Raw genomic sequence first — 17,901 nt, 5'->3', positions numbered from 1 at the left:
GGATCTCTCAGTAGAAACCATGGAGGCAAGAAGGAAGTGGTGTGATATGTTTAAGATACTGAAAGAGAAAAACCACCAACCAAGAATCCTGTATCCAGCAAAGCTGTCCTTCAAATATGAGGGAGAGCTCAAAATATTTTCTGACAAACAGACAATGAGAGACTTTGTGAACAAGACACCTGCCCTACAGGAAATACTAAAGGGAGCACTACAGGGTGATAGAAGACAGGAGTGTGTGGTTTGGAACACAATTTTGGGAGATGGTAGCACAACAATGTAAGTACACTGAACAAAGGTAACTATGAATACGGTTGAGAGAGGAAGATGGGGAGCATGTGAGACACCAGAAGAAAGGAGGAAAGATAATGACTGGGACTGTGTAACTTGGTGAAATCTAGAGTATTCAACAATTGTGATAAAATGTACAAATATGTTCTTTTACGAGGGAGAACAAGCAAATGACAACCTTGCAAGGTGTTAAAAATGGGGAGGCATTGGGGGAGGGATGCAATCAGCATAAACTAGAGACTGTAACTAATAGAATCATTGTATTATGCTTCCTTTAATGTAACAAAGGTGATATACCAAGGTAAATGCAGATAAGAGGGGGGGATAGGAGAGGCATGTTAGACACTTGACATTGGTGGTATTGTCTGATTCTTTATGGTGGGTAATGTCCATGATCAACTGTACAAATACTAGAAATCACTTCATGAACCAGAACAAATGTATGACAATACAATTAGAAGTTAATAATAGAGGGGCATATAGGGAAGAACTATATACCTATTACAAACTATATACTACAATTAGTAGTATTTCAACATTTTTTCATAAATAGTAACAAACATACTATATCAATACTAGGAGTCAACAATTGAGGGGGGTTGGTTAGGGATAGGGGAGGATTAGAGTTTCCTTTTCTTTTTTTCTTTTTTCATCTTTCACTTTATTTCTTGTCTGGAGTAATGAAAAGTTTCTAAAAATTGAACAAAAATTAAGTGTGATGGATGCACAGCTGTATGAGGGTACCCAGGGGCAAGTGATTGTACACTTTGGATCTTTGGATAATTGTATGGTACAATCTCAATAAAAATGAAAAAAAAAAAAAAAAAAAGTAGATTGGGGTGGTGGCTGCACAACTATATGATGGTGCTGTGAACAGGTTAATTGTACACCATGGATGATGGTATGATATGTGAATATATCTCAACAAAACTGAATTTAAAAAAAAAATTATCTATATGGAGGGAAACTCATAAAAAGAAGGATGTTGTGTTCATGAAAAAATGTGATGCCCAAAGATTTTCCAGGAGCTTGTCCTTTTTTTTTTTCCTGTTTTAACCAGCACTAGGATATTTTTATAGTTATTTAAAGCTTACCTTTCATGCCTATTCATCAATCATTGTTTAGAGATTTGACTTTCACAAATAAAAGGAATAGCCAGGGAAACATTGATGCTTTTATTATAGATCTTCACAATATTTCTCAGCATTAAATTGAGGTAGCATAGGGTCATTTCTCAAATAACATATTCATTTGCTTGATAAATATTGTACATATGCTTGTGAGTCAGGGAACATAATGTGAATAAGACATAGTCCTCCACCCATAATTCAGCGTGAGTATTCCATTGATTGTCTTGGATAACAGGCAACAAAAAGTATGTTGAGAAATTTTCTAGTATTTGAAGGTAATTCAAGTTGTCAACTACCCTTCACTAAATCAAAACTGATAATTATAATGACCAAAATGTAGGGCCTAGTTATTGAGGTTGCATCACTACTTGAGGCAGAAATTAAAGAAAAGCATCTGAAATAAATATTGTGCATTATATTTGCAAAAATTCTTGAGAACAGAAAATGAAGCAAATGTGGGTATAGAAGAAGATCCATTTGAATATAGGCTAGGGAGATCAGGGAGATGGAAATAGAGAAGGGTGTTCAGGAGGTAAGCTGAAGGAATTTCTACTTGATGGCATATATTTTCTTAATGAAGAAGAATGGAAAAGGAAGGTAACGGAAACTGAAGTATGGGTTTAGCATGATAAAAATGAAGTTGATTTGAAATAGTCTCTGTAATAAATGAAAAGAAGAAACCCACAGGATAGCAGGGCACAGTCTTGGGTTACTGAAGTTGGATGATGCCATGTAAGTTCAAAAACCATTAATAATATTTCAATTCCAGCAAAAATGGGGTAACTGGTACCAGACAATATTTCCCACTATAACCAACTAGAAAACTGGATTAAAATATATGAAAACTGCTTTTAGATACTGGCCAACAAGCATCAAAATAAATGATGAAATAAAAAATGAAAGAAAGGAAATAAATGAGACAAGTCCTATGATAGCCCAGGCTTTCTACCCAGAAGTATTTAAGAGCTGTTGGTTCAAAGAAAGGTAACTGAGGAGAAAGAGATTGCAGTTTGAAGAAGTTGAAATGGCTGGGATTTACAGGACAGAATACTGGAGAAAAAGGAAACTATGCAGAAAAAGAGCTCCAGAAATCTGCATATGGATCTCCTTGAGTCTTTGACTGTAATCTAAACTGTGTGTGAGACTCCCTGAGGCCAAGCAAAAAATAACTGCCAAGGACAAAACATCTACCAGGCATCTATCAGTTTACCAACCATGAGAATTTGCATGAGACTGGGAAATTTACAAGTTCAGACAAACAGAGTGGAGAGACCTTATTGAACATACTTGGGGCATTAACAGATATCCAAAATGATCACATGAACAGAGTAGGGCTAAACTAGTGGTAGAGTGAAAATTACTCTAGACTTTCCCTAACAAGGCTTAAATATAAGCTGAGAAAAAAAATCAAGGTTATCTTCAAGCAAATTAATTGACTACCAGAATAAATTTCAACACTCCTTAAAGGAAAATAACAATATCCAGACACTCAATGGCCTGTGGGATAATATTAAGTCATACTACATGTGTCATTGGAGTCTCAGAAGGGGGAAAGGGATAGAAAAAATATTTGTAGAACTAATGGCCAAAAATTGTCCAAATTTGCTGAAAAATAAAAACCTCCATATCCAAGAAGCTCAATGATCTCCAAGAAGCATAAATACAAAGAAAACTACACCATGGCACATTATAATCAAATTGCTGAAAATTCAACAATAAAGAGAAAAATCTTAAAAGAGGCAAGATTTTTTAAAAAGACATATTACACACAAAGGAAGAAAAAAATTTTAAATCAATGACTTATTTAAAACAATGAAAGTCAGAGGACAATAGAATGACATCTTTAAAATGTAATGGATGAAATATTTTTTAAAAACAGACAGCCTAGAATTCTATATCTAGTGAATGTATCTTTCAAAAATGAAGCAGAAATAAGACTTTTTCAGACAACTGAAAGCTGATAAGTTTCAATACCAACAGATCTGTGCTAAAAGAAATGTTTAAAGTATATTTTTTAGGCTGAAGGAAAATAATTCCAGATGAAAACTCAGATATAAATAAAAGGAGAGTACCAAAAGTGATCAATTTGTGGGAAAATATAAAAATATTTTTTCTCCATTTTAAATCTCTTTAAAAGATAATTGAACCCTTTTTCCTTCCTTTTCCCTTTCTCCTTCCCATGCAATTCAATCTTAAAGCCATTAGGTTGATGCAGTGGCTTGGAATTATGTTTTCTAGAAAAACATGTTCTTAATCTTCATCCATTCCTGTGAGTGTAAACCTATTGTAAAATAGGACATCTTGATGCAGTTACTTTAGTGAAGGGTGGCCCAACTGAATCAGGATGGTTCTTAATCCTATTACTGGAGGACTTAGAGAGAAGTCCAAAGAGAGAGAAGCTACAGGGAACAGCCAGAAGCTAGAAGTCAGTGGAACCCAGAAGAGAAAGAAGACACCACATGTGCATTGCCATGTGACAGAAAAGCCAAGCAACTCAAGGATCACTGGCAGCCGACCCCAGCATGCCACAGTCTCTGGTGAGAAAACATCACCTTGCTGACACCACAACTTTGGACTTCTCCTCATCTCAAAACTGTAAGCCAATAAATTCCCATTGTTTAAGGCATTCAATTGGATGTATCTGTTTTAGAAGCCAGGATCAAGAAGGTAGGCATCCATGCCAGGGTGTGTAGTGCAGGTAGGAGCTGTGGTGGCCTGGAGCAGGCTATGAGAACCAGAGTAGAGAAAGAAGAATATCTGTGAAGGGGAGCAGCCTGGCATAGGTTGTTGGTGGTGGTAAGGAGGATGTCCCTAAGAAAGAATGGCCTAGAATGGGATGTCAGAGACTAAGTGAGAAAAAGAAGGAAAACTAAAGAAGCGTATCTCATTTGCGGGTTATTGGAGCCCAAAACATGTGAAAAGGCCATCTGCAGAGGACAAAGCCTTGCACAGGGGGTAAGAACCCAAGCAGGGTGAGAAGGGCATCCGCATAGAGGTCATCCTATTGCAGTGTGTCAGAGCCTGATAGGGATAAGAGTGGTATTCTTAAGGAAGAACATCCAGTGTGGGGTATAAGAGCCCAAGCAGAACAAGAAGGGTGAAACCAGAAAGAGCAGCTCTGTGTAAGCTATCAGGTGCCAAGTGGGCTGTGGATGGTGTCTGTATGTGATGTGTGGTGACATGGGGGGACAGACACTCAGCTTAGTGTAAGAAAGGCATCACCAAAGAGAAGTAGTATCCTATGCATGGGGTGTCAGATCCTGAGTAGGGTAAGACAGGCATCCACATAGGAAGGCATTCAGTTCATGGGGTCATAACTCAAGCTAGGTTAGGAAGAGATCCACATAGGGAAAATGCAACTGGCATGAGGTGACAAAACTGTGCCCAAACTGTGTGAAGAGGGCATGTGCATAAGAAGGTAACCTGGCAAGGGATATTAAATCCTGAGCATGATGAGGAAGGTATCCACATAGGGACGGGATAGTAATAGCAAATGTGATTGGTTACTTGCAAGAGGACTCATCAAATAAGTAAATACATTAAGAATAATGAAAACTAGGGCTCTCACTGTTGGAGAAGGAAGCTGCAAATACAGAAGTGGATAAAACTAGAAAAACCCTATGGTTTAAATTGGAACTGGAGTTATCAGTGTGAATTGTGGCTTTTAGTATATAGAGGTAGATAGATAAAGAAATAAATGTGTGTGTGTGTGTCTATGGTTCTACCCACTAAGAAGGCATGGGAGATGCAGTACTCCAAAATCAATGAACACAGATAGTACAATTCTCCAATAAAAAGGATCCAGGGAATCTTGGAGAAAAGGTTTGCTCCAGGGTGGAGCAGGGAAACTATAAGATGAGCCTAGGACATCAGCTGGGCTACAAAGTAAGAAACAGCTCCAAAAATGATCATAATATACCAAATGACACAGAAGGCAATTTGCAGGGACTCCCACTGTCCAAATCTGCAAGAGTCTGAGCATCAAAATAAATAATGAAAGTAATGGATTATAGCCAATTAAATAAAATAGGAAGCTATGAGTCCATACTTACAAATAAATGGGAAAAAAATGAAAAATTTGATGAGGAATTGGATATATACATAATTTTAAAGCACCTACCCACATAATGCATATCACTCATGAAGAGGAAAGAGGAGTAATTTAATAGTGGAGAAGCTGGCAGACCCCAGGCTTCACCAGTAATGGGTAAATCCAAGTCCTGTGCCATTAATAGGACACAATAAGAAGAGTAAATTCTGTGGATTTCTACCAAAAATGCATAACCTTAACCTAATTACGAGGAAATATCAGACAACTACCCAATTTGGATTGAGGGATTCTACAAAAAAAACTGGCCTAATCTTCATGTCAAGGTCATGAAAGTCAAAGGAAGATTAAGAAACTGTTCCAGATTGAAGTAAAAAGACTAAGCAAACAGGACAACCAATAGCAATGTATGATATATGGACATTATTGGAACAGCTAGAGAAACCTGAAGTAGGTCTGAGGATTCTGATAGTCGACTGTAAAATAATGCCCTTATTTATTGAAGATACACCAATAATATTCAGGGGTGATGGGACATCATGGCAGCAATTTACTCTCAAATTGTTCAGGAAAAACGTTCCTTGTACTGTCCTTGCAAATTCTGTGTAAGTTTGAGATTGTCAAAAATAAAAACTGTATGCTAGGCGTGTGACAGTGTGATTGTGAAAACCTTGTGGATCACACTCCCTTTATCTAGCGTATGGATGGATGAGTAGAAAAATGGGGACAAAAACTAAATGAAAAATAGGGTGGGATGGAGGTGATTATTTGGGTGTTCTTTTTTACTTTTATTTTTTATTCTTATTCTTATTCTTTCTGGTGTAAGGAAAATGTTCAAAAATAGATGGGGGTGATGGGTGCATAGCTATGTGATGGTACTCTGAACAGTTGATTGTGTACCATGGATGATTGTATGGTATGTGAATATATTTCAATAAAACTGAATTTAATGGAAAAAAAACTGTATGCTGGATAAAAGATAACTGTTTAGAGCAAAAATAGTAAATTATATTGTGAGATTTACAAATATGTAGAAATAAAATGCATGACAATAATGGCACAAAGCACAGGAAGGAGAAAATGAAAATATACTCTTTAGGTTCTCATATTATATATAAAGTGGTATCATTTAAAAGTAATCTGTGATAAGTTAAAAACTGTAAACCCTAGAGCAACCATTGATAAAGTAAACAAAAAAACCATTAGCTGTCAAAGGCATGGGAATTCAAATAAACAGCTCTATAAGTGGAGGCAGGAGTGTGAAATGGCTTAAAAAACAACTAAGAATGACAAGTGACATTAATATGACATAACAATAATTAGGACAAGAGTAATGGTCTTGATTACATAAAGCTTTAAAATTTCTGTCTAATTAAAAGAGTCCACAGGCAAAATTAAAACCAAACATTCAGTGTGGGAGAAAAAAGAACTCCAAATGTATTTTAGACAAAGGGTTAATATTGCCAATATATAAAAAGCTATTACAAACCAATAAGAAAATTATAGGAATTCCAGTTTAAACAATAGACAAGACATGAGCAGGTAATTATAAAGGAGGGAATAATTGACAAAAATATACCTATCTTAACTCCATGCTATATACATAGTGCAAGAAAAATAAATGCCATAATTATATCTCAAGTACCCAATGATAATTTGAGTATGATTCTCTACATTTAGAAAGGAGTATTCAATACATGGAATTACAATATAAAATTGTCATCAACCATATTAAGGTGATCTTTTTCACTCTTCAGCCATTCAACAGGTAGTCTCACAAAGCAGAAATCAGTTATCTATCAAAAAAGGATGGAGAATAACCAGTGGTTGGAATTATGGGTTCTTTTTCAAAAATCAATTCAATGAGCTGTAAAATATAGATACATGATTCTTGTTTTATAAATTCCTCAAGGAAGAAAGATGGTATGTATAAACATTTTAACTAACTGAAAGGTGCAACCAACTCAGCCCCATTCGCATTCCAGAGTGGAGGCATAGCGTTAAGGTTAAGGAATTAGGGATTGAAGATCAGAAGTTAAGAGTCAGAGAATCCTCAAAGGAAAAGCTAGAGAGGGGCAAGATGGCGGCATAGAGAGAAGTGGAAGCTACGTAGTCCCCCTGGAACAACTACAAAAAACCAGAAACAACTAGGAAATAATCCAGAATAACTGCGGGGGGACAAACGAGACCATCCACTCATCATACACCAACATGAATTGGGAGGAATGCCCAAGAATACAGCATAAAATCTGCAAGTAAAACCTGAGGATCCCAGTCGTGAGACCCCCTCCCCCATAACCCAAGCTGCAAAGCCTCATGGTGCCAGAGAGAAGCTTTCTCCCAGCAAGTGAATATAGCTCAGCTGAGCTCCAACTGGGGTTTTAAGTAGCGAGTGTGAACTGCTCACTACAGGTACGAATCCCCAAAAAACAGACAGAGGCTTTGGGTGACGACTGACCTTGGAGAGCAGGAGGGTCACCTTGGACTGGGTCTGAAGGGGACTGTTTCTTTTATGGCTCAGTGGAGAAAGCCCCAATCATTTTCAGTTTCCAGGGCTTTGACTCGGGGAAGGGTGGAGACAGCACAAGCAGAGAGAGAGACCATTGAAATGCTAATGACATCCACCTGGGGGGTCTGTCTTCTCTAGGAGGAAAGGGGTGGGGCCCTTTGCATTCAGAACCAGATCCCAGAGCCTGGGGGAACACGGCCACACCTCCTCACACCAGTCAAGAATTATAGGCTAACAGGCATCACCTGCTGGGCAGAAAAGCACAGTGACCTGAGGCATCAAAGGGTGGAGCAATTTTCTAAGACACACCCACAGGGAAACCAGATACTGAATATTTCTTCCCTCTGGGACCTGAGCCTGTTCTGGTCTGGGAAAACCTGATTCAGATAAACAAGGAAACCATGCCTAGACAACAGAAAATTACAACCTACACTAAGAAAAACAAAGTTATGGCCCAGACAAAGGAACAAACATACACTTCAACTGAGATACAGGAATTTAAACAACTAATGCTAAATCAATTCAAAAAGTTTAGAGAAGATATTGCAAAAGAGATAGAGGCTGTAAAGGAATCACTGGGCATATATATGGCAGAAATCAAAAGTTCAAAAAAACAACTAGTAGATTGTTGATGACAAAACCTCAAGGGCAATATACTGAGTGAAATAAGCCAGACACATAAGGACAATTATTGCAGGGTCTCACTGATAGGAACTAATTATAATATGTAAACTCATAGACATGAAATACAAGGCACCAAGATATAGGACGAGGCTTAAGAATGGGGAGTGGTTGCTTAGTATGAGCAGAATGTTCAATTAGGATGAACTTAAATGTTTGGAAATGAACAGGGGTGTCGGTAGCAAGATGTGAGAATAACTAACAGCGCCAAATGGTGTGTGAATGAGGTGGAAAGGGGAAGCTCAGAGTCATATATGTCAGCAGAAGGAAAGCTGGAGGTCAAAAGATGGGAATGTATAAAACTGAATCCTATGGTGGGCAATGTCCATGATCAACTGTACAAATACTAGAAATTGCTTCCACGAACCAGAACAAATGTATGCAATACAATTAGAAGTTAATAACAGAGGGGCATATAGGGAAGAAATATATACCTATTGCAAACTATATACTATAATTAGTAGTATTTCAACATTTTTTCATAAACAGTAACAAATGTACTATACCAACACTATGAGTCAACAATTGAGGGGCATTGGTTAGGGATAGGGGAGGATTAGAGTTTCCTTTTCTTTTTTCTTTTTTCATCTTTCACTTTATTTCTTGTCTGGAGTAATGAAAAGTTTCTAAAAATTGAACAAAAATTAACTGTGGTGATGGATGCACAATTGTATGAGGGTACCCCGGGGCAAGTGATTGTACACTTTGGATCTTTGGATAATTGTATGGTATCTGAAAAATCTCAATAAAAATGAAAAAAAAAAAAAAAGGAGAAGCTAAACCTACTTAAAATTGTGCCTAAGAGTCACCCTCAGAGAACCTCTTTTGTTGCTCACACGTGGCCTCTCTAAGTCAACTTTGCAGGTAAACTCACTGCACTCCCCACTACGTGGAAGTTGACTCCCAGGGGTGTAAATCTCCATGGCAACATGGGACATGCCTTCCGGGGATGAGCCTGGACCCAGCATTGTAGGATTGAGAAAGACTTCTTTACCAAAAGGGGGAAGAGAAATGAAACAAAATAAAGTTTCAGGGGCTGAAAGATTTCAAGTGGAGTTGAGAGGTCATTCTGGAGGTTATTTTTATGCATTATATAGCTATCCCTTTTTAGTTTTTAGTGAATTGGAATAGCTAGAAGGAAATACCTGTAACTGTTGAACTGCAACCTAGTAGACTTGATTGATTCTTGAAGACAACTGTATAACTATATAGCTTACATGGTATAACCATGTGATTGTGAAAAACCTTGTGGCTCACACTCCCTTTACCCAATGTATGGACAGATGAATAGAAAAATGGGGACAAAAAGTAAACGAATAATGGGGGGGGATGGGAGGGTTTGGTTGTTTGGGATGTTCTTTTTTATTTTTACTTTTTATTTATTTATATATTTTTTTGGAGTAATGAAAATGTTCAAAAATTGATTGTGGTGATGAATGCACAACTATATGATGTTACTGTGAACAACTTATTGTACATGTTGGATGATTGTATGGTATATGAATATATCTCAATAAAATTGAATTTTTAGAAAAAACCAACAATCAAGAACAACAACAAAAAAGAGTCAGAGCATCCAAAATCTGTTGCCCCTCAAATAATGACATGTGATTCTTATTTCCGTGGCTTTACTTTCTCCATATTTAATTGATACATTTATCTTTTAGCTATCCAAATAAATGACTTCCAAAAAATGATATCCCAAAGCTAGTTACAAGAAAACACATTTCTTAGAAATATGGCTTCTTTCATTCATAAAACCACTCCTTAAACAATTGTGAAAATAACTAGTTAAGATAACTGAATTCATACTAACCTGTAATATTGCTCTTGGGGGTAACCGTGAAATGTCACATGGATGAGTCTCACCTTCTACTGTGATGTGAGATAAACTTTGTTGAGGAGAAATGGGCTTTTCTTCCTCAGACACTTTTAATTTTAACTTATTTTTCCATATTCTCAATTGAAGTTCATGTTTTAACAACTGCAATGAAAATAATTTAAAAATTCCATTGAATTGTAATGATTAAATGTTATGATACATATATATAAAGCACAATGTTGGACACAATGAGAGCACTAATTAATTACTTCTTATCATCATTATTACACAAATTATCACTTTCCATATGCATGTTTAATATTCTCTGAACCACCAAAGCATTATAGGTCATTTTCATTGGTTGTCATAGAACACTGTCAAAGGCAGCCACTTTGGAGATCTAGCCCAGTCTCTGCTTACAGATAAAGAAACTGAGGCCCACAGAGTCAAGACTCTGGAAATGACAGAAGTAGTAACAGAGCATGGAAGGGAGGTGGTTAGCATGGAGATAGCACAAAAGGGAGTCTGAAAGCACTTGCCTGATTTTATAAGTCACCACTTTATTTTTCAATTCATTCCTGAAAACTGCATAATAAATAAAACACCCTAAGGATAAATAAGTAATTTAACCATACATACACACAGAATTTTGGCAGACAGACGATAAATAAGCAGACACAATACATATATAATGTAAAATTAAGTTATATAATGTAGATATACTATATATATTAATAAATATCAACTACTCAACTGGTAAAATTAAGTTATATAATATAGTTATACTATATATATTAATAAATATCAACTACTACTCAACTATGTTAAAATAGTATGCTCAGTGTATGGGGACAATTAAGATAACAATACTGCCCATTCTCAGAGACCTTCATTTTAAGGGTGAATAAAAGGGGCAGATTGGTCTTGTACAGTTATCTATTTCACATTAGACAATCAATGATCAGGCATGGGGGACAGGGGTTAAATACTAGCATAGTGCACAAAGAAATGGAAAGTACTGAAGATCAGACTAAAACAGTGGTACCCTAAGCATAACTGTTTTCTGGCAAGGTTGAAAATGTAGTCCACAAAAGACAAAGGCTATAGGATGGCCTATAAGAACACCAGTTCAATACCAGTAGATTTTAAATTCTAGAGAGCTGGAACTAGGCTTTATACATCCACATGCTCCAGCACCATTTCTACCAAAGAGCAAATACCCAATATGTATTGTTTGATAAACAGAAAAATCAATTTTCAGATATCATTTGAAGTGAATGAATGGATAGATTTCTGATTATTGTTTGAATTTGTATTATCTTTCTAACTTTGGAAATTTGAGAGTCAAAGCTATACAGGTCTCGGAGCAGTGTGAAGAAGAGGCAAGAACAACCCCGGGCCGACAAAAGCCCACACACTGCAACATCCCTGCATCCAGTGCCTACATCCCACCACCGCTGCCACCATGCCCAAGAGAGAAGCTGAAGGGGATGCTAAAGGGGATAAAGCCAAGGTAAAGGATGAACCACAGAGAAGATCTGCAAGGTTATCTGACAAACCTGCTCCTCCAAAGCCAGAACCCAAGCCTAAAAAGGCCCTTGCAAAAAAAAGGACAGAAAATACCCAAAGAGAAAAACCAGAAAGCTGATGCTGGCAAGGATGGGAATAACCTTGCAGAAAATGGAGATGCCCAAACAGACCAGGCACAGAAAGCTGAACGTACTGGAGATGCCAAGTGAAGTGTGTGCATTTTTTTGATAACTGTGTACTTCTGGTGACTGTACAGTTTGAAATATTATTTTTTATCAAGTTTATTAAAATGCAGAATTTTAGTTTTACTTTTTTTTTAAGTTGTGTTTTTAGAAGATAGAACACTTCAGTGTTGTTTATTTGGGAGGGGGCAAATATCATTAATAGAATGTCTCTGAAGCCAGATTGATAAGGGAGAAAACACCTTTCCCCTCTAGTTTTGGGAGACTTCCTCAAGGGGTTTCCTGATATTGACACACATTAGCCACCTTGGGTATAAATGCCTTGTGATATGGAAAACTAAAATTCATTTTTATGGCCTTGTCCCTCTCAGCCTTCAGCATAATAGTCTTGAGTCCCTTAAACCCAGAGACCTATTGGGGTCTGACTCTAAAAATCGGTTACCAGAATGTCAAACCAGAATGTGCTGGTTTGGATGTATTATGTCCCCCAAATGCCATGTTCTTTGATGCAGTCTTGTGGGGGCAGACATATTAGTGCTGATTAGGTTGGAACCTATTGATTGTTTCCATGGAGATGTGACTCAGTCAACTGTGGGCAAGACCCTTGATTGGATAATTTCCATGGAGTGTTACCCCACCCATTCAGGGTGTGTCTTAATTAAATCACTGGAGCCATATAAAAGAGCTGACAAACCAAAGGAACTCAGAGCTGCAGCTAAGAGAGGACAAAGCACCCCAAGAGCAACATTTTGGGGAATGCCATTTTGAAACACAACCTGGGAGCAAGCAGATGCCAGATATGTGCCTTCCGAGCTAACAAAGGTTTTCTGGACACCAATGGCCATCCTTCAGTGAAGGTACCCTGTTGTTGATGCCTTACCTTGGACACTTTATGACATTAAGACTGTAACTTTGTAACCAAATAAACCCCCTTTATAACTGCCAATCCATTTCTGGTATTTTGCATAATAGCAGCATTAGCAAACTGGAACATCAGGCAATCTGGACTTTCCAGTGATACCACTGAGATGGCATCCTTCAAAAAATAAGCAATTCCTTTTTTAAGTTGTGGATCTTCAAACTGATAACTGCCATATTCATCCAACCTGGAAGTCAGGGTTAGCTGGTAAAAAGCTGTTAAACAGCATGCTAAATGAAAATGTCAACCCTCACTCTAAACTCTTCTGTTCAGAGCATCAGATGAAGATTTCATTGGGTTTTATAGTGGCTTTCTGATTTTGCTAATCCATTGAAGACGGGATATTGAAAATTGTATACTGTTAATGGTTGTCTGTCTATGTCCTGCCTGAAATACCATGATTGTTTATGAAAAGTATCTTTAATAATGCTGGATAAAGTTTGGCTTGGAAAAATAAAACTACACAAGTCTAAAGATCATTTAATCAATTTTCAAGACTAATTGAAACTGATCCTTTAAAATCATTTTTCTTGACTGCTTCAGGGCTATAGCATAGGCAGGCCAGTCGAAATAGGGAAGCAGTCTGGCAGAGAGGTTAATAGCATACACTTGGGAGACAGGATGCCTGGGTAAAAAAGTTCACTGTGTGAACTTGGTAAAGTTCTTAATGGCTCTGATGCTTGGTTTCCCAAAGTGTAAAATGGGGATAATAATACTAATCTATCTCATAGCATTATTATGAGGATTAAATTAGTAGTGGTATGTAAACTGGTGAGAAAATTCCAACAACTTTCTTTGCTGAAATGGAAAAACCAATCGTCAAATTTATATGGAAGGGTAAGGGGTCCTGAATAGCCAAAGCCATCTTGAAACAGAAGAATGAAGATGGAGGACTCACCCTTCCCAACCTTAAAACTTATTACAGAGTTCCAGAGTCTGGGTGACCAGAAGGATCTCTGCATTATATAAAGAGGAGAAACCTGGGTGAAAAGCGGGAGAAACTAGGACTGAGAAACTGGTGTGAGTGTATGAAACTGTGATCATCCCTAAGGTCCACTGCCTAAAAATGGTGGAACAGGCAGCCAAAAAGTAGCAAGCCCCTGCTTCAGAGAGGTGGGGGAGGCAATCCTCTCAGACCTGGAGCCTAGTGTTCCCCTATGGGAACCCAGGAACTAGTAGACTCATCTGAGCCACTTACAGAGACCCCCCTGTGACTAGCCCCCATTCCTGAGGCAGGCTGCTGTGGGCACCTAGACTTGGGGGAGTCTGGGAAGCCCTCTCCTCAGGAGGAGAGGGGTCTGAGGGCAGAGACAATCTGACAATTTACCAGCAAGGGAAACACTTTGGATCCAACTGCCTTGATCCTATCTGCACAGGAGCTCAGGGTGCACACTGCATGCATAAGCTGAGAAGTGACGGTGAGGGAGCTGCATTGCTACAGCAGGCACCACTTCCCCTACTCATGAGGTGGTCTTGCTGACTGGTGAAAAGCAGTGCACTCCTGGGATAGCTGCTGGCTGGTGAAGTTAAACCTCCAGTCCTGCAGCCCAGAGTCCTTCCAAACAGGAATCTGGGAATCACCAGACCCATCACACCTACAAGCCCGAGTCTTTGCCATGGTGCACAGTACCAACCCCTACCCCCAGAAATGGCGGCTTCCAGCACGACTGGGGGCCTACAGCCTTGACTGGGTTTTTACCTAGTCCAGACCTGGCCCAGTGGGCTACCACAGCTGGAGAGAGGCAGAGTTGTAGAGAAGAGGCGGCTCAACAACACCATCTGCTGGGAAGATGGGGAAAGTGCAGACTGGCAGCTTTCCTGTCCAGACTTCAGCAGACTTTTAAAAAGGGCTGCTCCCCTGAGATAGACCCTGACTTTGGTTTGGCTGGGAATTACTGACAAACAAAGTGCCAAAGAAGACCTTCAATGCAAACCCAAACAAAAACAAAATATTAGATGAGCAAAGGAAAACCCTCAAAATAATCCTATCAAGATAATCAAATGCTGAGAAACCAACAAAAATAATCACAAACCATATGAAGAAGAAAGAAGATATGGCCAAGCAAAATGATCAAAATAAAAAGCTGGAGGAGACACAGAATTTGGAAGAACTAATCAAAGATGTTCATACAAATCTCCTAAATAATTTCAATAAGTTGGCTAAAGAGATTAAGGACATCAAGGAGACACTAGAAGATCATAAAGAAAAATTTGAAAGAATAAATAGAAAAACAGCAGATCTTTTGGAAATGAAAGATTCTGTCAATCAAATTAAAATATACTAGAGACGACAGCAGATTTGAGGAGGCAGAATAAAGAAGTGAACTAGAAGACAGACAACTGAATTTGAATGCACAAAAGAACAAAGGGTGAAAAAGATGGAAAAATTTGAATTGCAGCTCAGGGAAATGATGGAAACATGAAGTGCATAAATATATGAATCATTGGTATCCCAGAAGAAGAAGACAAGAATAAAGGGCTAGGAAGATTATTTGAGGAGATAATTGGGGGTAAGTTCCCAACCCTTGTAAAAGACATAAATATGCAAATCAAAGAAGCCCAATGAACTCCAAACAGAATAAATCCAAATAGAAACACTCTAAGACACATACTAGACTATCTAATGTTGAAGAAGAGGGAATCCTGAGAGTAACAAGAGAAAACTCATTCACCACATACAAGGGAAGTCACATAAGAATAAGTGCTGACTAATCATCGGGCACCATGGAGGTGAGAAGGCAGTGGTATGATATATTTAAGATTATGAAAGAGAAAACTTGCCAGCCAAGAATTCTTTATCCAGCAAAGCTGTCCTTCAATAGTGAGAGTTTAAATTTTTTCACAGATAAACAAATGCTGAGAGAATCTGTCAAGAGACCTGTCCTGTAAGAAATACTAAAAGGAGTTCTGTTGGCTGAAAAAAAAAAAAAAAAAGACAGGAGAGAGAGACTTGGAGGACAGTATAGAAATGATGATTACCAGTAAGGGTAACTAAAAGTATAAAAAGAGATTTAAAAAAAGTATAAAAAGTATAAAAAGCTCTGACAAATAAAGTCAAGAGATAAAACAGATGAAGCAAGGACTTTTACAGTAATAACATTGAATGTTAATGGATTAAACTCCCCAATAAGACACAGATTGGCAGAATGAATAAAGCAATATGATCCATTTGGATTATGTTTAAAAGAGATACTCACTTTAGACTCAAAGATACAAATAAGTTGAAAGTGAATGGATGGAAAAAAAGATACTCCATGCAAGCAATAACCAAAAAACAAAAAAAAACAGGAGAAGCTATACTAATGCAGATAAGACAGACTTTAAATGCAAAGGTGCTATAAGAGACAAGGAAGGACACTATATATTAATAAAAGGAATATCCCACCCAGAAGAAATAACAACCATAAATTTCTATGCACCAATCAAGGTACCCCAAAGTACATGAGGCAAACAGTGGTAAAACTGAAGGAGCAATAGACATTTCTACATTAATAGTGGAAGACTTCAACACACCACTCTCTTCAATAGATAGAACAACTAGATAGAGGATCAACAAGGAAATAGTGACCCTAAATAATATGATAAATGAATTAGACCTAACAGACATATATGGATCGTTGCATCTCAATTCAGCAGGATATACATCCTCTCAAGTGCTCATGGGACATTTTCCAGGACAGATCATATGCTGGGGCACAAAACAGTTCTTAAAAGGACTGAAATTATTCAAGGCATGTTCTCCAATCACAATGGAATGAAGCTGGAAATCAATAACCACTGAAGAACTGGAACTTTCACAAATATGTGGAAGTTAAACAACGCACTCACACAATCAGTGGGTCAAAGAAGAAATTGTAAGAGAAATTAGTAAGTATCTGGAGATGAATGAAAACAAGAATACAACATATCACAACTTATGGGATGCAGCAAAGGCAGTGCTGACGGAAATTTATAGCTCTAAATGCTTTCATTAAAAAGGAAGAAAGAGCTAAAACCAAAGGCCTAACTGACCAATTGAAGAAGCTAGAGAATGATCAGCAAACTAACCCTAAAGCTAGAAGAAAAGAAGTAACAAATATTAAAGCAGAAGTAAATGAATTGGAGAAAAAAAAAAGAGAGAGTAAGAATCAATAAAATCAAAAGTTGATTCTTTGAAAAGAGCAACAAGATTAACAAACACTTAGCTATACTCACAAAGTCAAAAAGAAAGAAGAATAAATAAAAATAATAATAAAATCAGAAATGAGAGAGGGATCAATACCATGGATCCAGAAGAAGTAAAAAAGATCATAAGAGGATTCTACATCCAACTGTATACCAAAAAAGTTGACAGCTTAGATGAAATGGACAATTTCTTAGGAACACACAACCATCCTATACTGACTTGAGAAGAAATAGAAGACTTCAACAAACCAATCATAAAAAAAGAGATTGAATCAGTCATCAAAAACCTTCCTACAAAGAAAACCCAGGGCCAGATGGCTTCACAGGGGAATTTTATCAAAAATTCCAAGAAGAATTAACACCATTTCTGCTCAAACTCTTCCAAAAATTTGAAGAAAATGGAACACTACATAACTTGTTCTATGAAGCTAATACCAAAACTTAATAAAGATACTACAAAGAAAGGAAAACTACAGGCCAATCTCCTTAATGAATATAGATGAAAAAGTTCTCAACAAAATACTTGCAAATTGAATCCAATGGCACATCAAAAGAATTATGCACCACGACCAAGTGTAGTTTATTCCAGGCATGCAAGGGTGATTCAACAGAAGAAAATCAATTAATA

The 17,901-nt window shown here is 37.5% G+C and overlaps 1 protein-coding gene and 1 pseudogene across 1 annotated transcript in view; one reads left to right on the top strand and one right to left on the bottom strand.

The window, feature by feature from the left end:
* The window catches only part of FBXL13 (F-box and leucine rich repeat protein 13), a 316,890-nt gene that overhangs the window by 206,763 nt on the left and 92,226 nt on the right, over nt 1-17,901 (bottom strand). Inside the window, exon 7 of the mRNA XM_037836473.1 lies at nt 10,473-10,640. Within this exon, the coding sequence (XP_037692401.1) occupies nt 10,473-10,640 (168 nt within the window). The remainder of the gene's footprint in view (nt 1-10,472; nt 10,641-17,901) is intronic.
* On the top strand, nt 11,944-12,217 carry LOC119534298 (annotated as a pseudogene).

This window comes from Choloepus didactylus, chromosome 5 (genome assembly GCF_015220235.1).
Source record: "Choloepus didactylus isolate mChoDid1 chromosome 5, mChoDid1.pri, whole genome shotgun sequence".
NCBI classification, from domain to species: domain Eukaryota; kingdom Metazoa; phylum Chordata; class Mammalia; order Pilosa; family Megalonychidae; genus Choloepus; species Choloepus didactylus.
The sequence above is the reverse complement of the archived record's forward strand: the minus strand, read 5'-3'. Positions and strand labels throughout refer to the sequence as shown.